The sequence below is a fragment of the Loa loa genome (genome assembly GCF_000183805.2).
Source record: "Loa loa unplaced genomic scaffold supercont3.7, whole genome shotgun sequence".
Lineage (NCBI taxonomy): Eukaryota > Metazoa > Nematoda > Chromadorea > Rhabditida > Onchocercidae > Loa > Loa loa.
This window is the reverse complement of record NW_018108187.1, coordinates 103,566-107,416: the sequence shown is the minus strand read 5'-3', so window position 1 is coordinate 107,416 and position 3,851 is coordinate 103,566. Positions and strand designations below refer to the sequence as shown.

Genomic DNA, 3,851 nt, shown 5'->3' with positions numbered 1-3,851 from the left:
TGTGTATTTCTATAGATTTTATAAGTTTCAGAAAACAAGTATCGAAAAAACTGCGAAATGCAGTGATACTTCTTTACATGAGATTATAAATAATTCTTCTAGCAAAATGTTTGTGACAACCGCCAACTAGAATGCTGTCGTATCATAGCATTTTGAGGTATCGTCGAAAAAGCGTTACTTCTAAGCATACATTGTACTGTTTGATGGAATAAGTTGGCAAAAAAAATATGTCAAGTTTTAAAAGATGGAAAGGCCACATGTTGCGTCGTTACACTAAGCTAAGTTTTTGATGAAATTTCAGGAATATCTGAAGTGATAACAATATTTAGTTCTCTCTCATTTTCTTTTTAAGACTTCCCTCTGTTTAGGAATGAAAAAAAAATTTTTGTTGGGAAAGAAAATCTAAAAAATACGGCCATTAACCAGCCATGTTTCTATCTAGTATTCTCAGTGAAACTGTTTTACTCCCAAATCATGATTGAATCAGAAGATTGAAACAACCTTTGATAAATTTTAGCTTAATTTTACATATTTATTACTATTTTAATAAATATTCCCGTTCTTCTCACTGCATTCTTGCCAGGTAAAGCTTTACCTTCGAATTAAAAAAAATAAATCTTCTAAGTATCCCATCATTTTACTCATTTCAGACCTAATGATCGATTAATCTGCTGGTTGCCAATCAACTAATGACCACTTAATTTTAACGACTGACCATTGGACTTTTTTTACACTAGCTGAATAATTTTCATGAAAATTAGTTTTTCTCTAATCTGTTTTGAAAAAACAGAGTATTGGAAGATACGTGAATACATTTTAGCAAAATGCATTTTTGAACGCATTTTGAATTTCAGCACTACTAGGCAAGGTTCTTTCGTCTCAAAACTCATGATAATTTTGAAAATAATATGAGTCGTAGATAATTTTATTTGGTGATAGCGAAGAAAATAGCACAGAAATCGCATTTTGCGTTAGAGTTAACAACGTAGATCACATCAAATGTTAGAGCAACCTCCCTCCAGAATTTGATAAATCTACAACAATGAAATGGAAATGCGGTTTACTTATGTTTCAGGCATTATACAGCATCATGGATTTCCACTGGGTTTTATTAACCGCTTCAGCTATATTGTAACTAATGTATTTCTCAATATTCATCCTATTGAAGTCATGAACACCTTATCAAGTGAGAGTATCTGTTAGAACTCAAACACCTCAAAGAAGCGTGAATTCTTCTGTGCACTTTCTTTCAAACCCAACCAATTCAACATCGCTGACTCATCAGATCAGCGTCACTTAACTATTTCTAATATACAACACTTGAATGACATTTACATGGTAACTGTGGAAAAATGTTGAAGTTTTATCGACTGCAACTATGAACTTCTTGACCACATGTGCACTTAAGAAAATGCTGACAAGTGTCTGATGCTTGTCTTGCAATGATAAGTGCTTTGTTTCCGTTAATCCATAACAGTACACTTGAATGTGGCACACAGTTACTATTACAGATGTACTGTGGAATCAACACGGGTGATATCCCGAGCGAATGCAATTGTTACCATCGGTTACAGTATGTTTATTTTTTCTTGCAAAATCAAGTTAAAATTCATAGAAATTTTCATGGAAACTAAACATCATATCCATCTTTATATCATCGTTTCACGTTATGGACAGACGAACAAAACAAGATTGTGAAGAGCTTATTCACAAAATCCGGCCACGGTGTCCTCTTCTAGTTTAGTCTCCGTCGAAAGCAAGAAATGGAGGAAAGGAAGTAACAGCTAGTAAAAGAAGAATTGGAAAACAAAGAAAGAGATATTTAGGAATATAAGGATGCAAGAAAGAAAATATTGACGGGGCAGGGGAGGGGATGAAGTGAAATTCCTTGAAAAATCATTCGCACTCCCAACACTGTCTTAAAACTTGATTTTAAAGCATAATGTCAGACTATGAAGCAAGTTAATGAATGGTTTCAAAAAAATTTTCCTTTTCAAAAATAAAAGTATTTAGATTCAATACTGGCAATAGTAACTGCAATAACTGGCCACATAATTCCAGTGAAAACATTGCATGAAATTATAAAGTTAGTACTTCTACAGGAAGCGAAATTTTGGTAGGAAAAAATATTGCATGTAAGAGATTGTATTTCGAAACGACGCATCTATGAAAATCAAAAATTCGCACCACTTTCGAAACGACGCATCTATGAAAATCAAAAATTCGCACCACTTTAAAGTACTTTAGGTACCTTACTGACCTTTATCCAATTTTACAGTTACAGTCCAATCTTGCTGCCGAAAGAGTATGATATATGTATCATCTTGTATCATCTCATGCTAATAAACTGGTCGATGTGACCAGTCTTATGAAATATTCATTATAGACCGTCTTGTTGAGCACCGGATAAATATCTTCTGGACAGAAGGTAATGACGCTGCTGCTTTGACAACAGGTATCGCCTGGATTTCAACTCGATTACATCGTTAAATCTTCTTGACATGTAAGCACTGGCTTGGTGAATCTGACTTTTCTTCGGGCAGTGACAAAGAAACTTCCTCACGTCCTGTTCCATTACATACAACTACAAGATCATTTGGACACTTGCATTACTAGTGGAAACTGCTACGACCATAAAATTAAAATCTTCTGCTGTGTAAGCTTATGATAAATTACTAATGTAAGCTTACTGATGTAGACTTTTTATTTCAGACGGTAAGCCTCAAAGTTTTATTCTCTCCCTAAGGGTTTAGACATTTGATTCAGTTTAGGTCCATAATAACAGAAAATTGGCCAAATATATACGTTCCCCCATTCTCCATGGATTTTATATTTCCGATTTCCTCACCATTTCAGCAGTTTGATTTGTTTTCTTTTACCCGAATCTAGAAAGTACAATAGTGTAAAGCATATCCGGAAAGTCAAAACCGATAGCAGAATCGCAATGAAAAGCATAATAGTAATATGGAATACAATATAATGAGCACTGCATTCTAACAAGATACGAATCTTTGATGCCCCTTTATCGTTACTCAGAACCAAAACCACACCAACGGACCCGGAACAACTACTTCTTCATCCCGAGTGTTTGTCCTGCGATGCCACATCTAGAGCGCGGCCCATCAAGATTCGACAACTTTCACAGGTCTCCGATTTGAAAACTGCGAAATTCGCAAACTGTGAGTTACCATTGTTTGGAAATGGTTGGGTTAAAGAGAAGGGTACGGGGTATTCTCCGCATCGCCGTGAGGTAACGATCGATCTTATCCTTCTCCATCTCTGTTACACTCTTAATCACTGCAACTGTTACAATGCCTTATTATTTACTAATTTTCTTCATCTCCGACCAGCTTCGACCTAATGTCCATTGTTATTGTTTCTTACCTCTGTGCTCGGAATAATATTCTGTCCGTAGTTGTCCATTTCTCAGTCTCTTGCATATTTTCTACCTGAATGATTTGTTTTATTAATTACATTGAGAAGGTACAGAGAAGCGGACTGTTAGCACGTTCGATAAAGGAAATGTCCGATTTTTGAGATAACTTTTGGTTCTACGTCCTTTTTAGACTTACCACTCGTTCTTCATTATACGTCATTAATTTGAAGATAAAAAAAGCTACGGGTTTTGCAGTAGAATGATCCTGGTGAAAAGTTTGACTGCAATGGCAACGGAGAAGTTACTGCTGAAAACATCAGGTCAGCAATTCTTGGATGGTGTCGATTATATGTATCGCGTGGGGTTATCACCTGATCGATTGTCAGTCATGGAAACAACCAGTGGTAAATTCATCTTGCAGTTTCATTCACGATGCGATCTTCGTCCGTTCGCTGTACGCATTTTTTGTTTCTAC

The 3,851-nt window shown here is 35.7% G+C and overlaps 2 protein-coding genes across 2 annotated transcripts in view; one reads left to right on the top strand and one right to left on the bottom strand.

Annotated features, from left to right (window-relative positions):
* Positions 1-3,032: 3,032 nt before the first annotated feature.
* On the bottom strand, positions 3,033-3,277 carry LOAG_16536 (hypothetical protein; the record flags this gene model as incomplete). Its single annotated transcript, XM_020449190.1, has 2 exons — positions 3,033-3,093; positions 3,189-3,277. 2 exons carry the CDS (start codon positions 3,275-3,277, stop codon positions 3,033-3,035), a joined length of 150 nt encoding a protein of 49 aa, XP_020307310.1.
* Positions 3,278-3,625: 348 nt separating this feature from the next.
* LOAG_16535 (hypothetical protein) overlaps positions 3,626-3,851 on the top strand; it is a 2,402-nt gene continuing 2,176 nt past the window's right edge. The window contains exon 1 of the mRNA XM_020449189.1: positions 3,626-3,823. Within this exon, the coding sequence (XP_020307309.1) occupies positions 3,636-3,823 (188 nt within the window). The 5' untranslated portion in view covers positions 3,626-3,635. The remainder of the gene's footprint in view (positions 3,824-3,851) is intronic.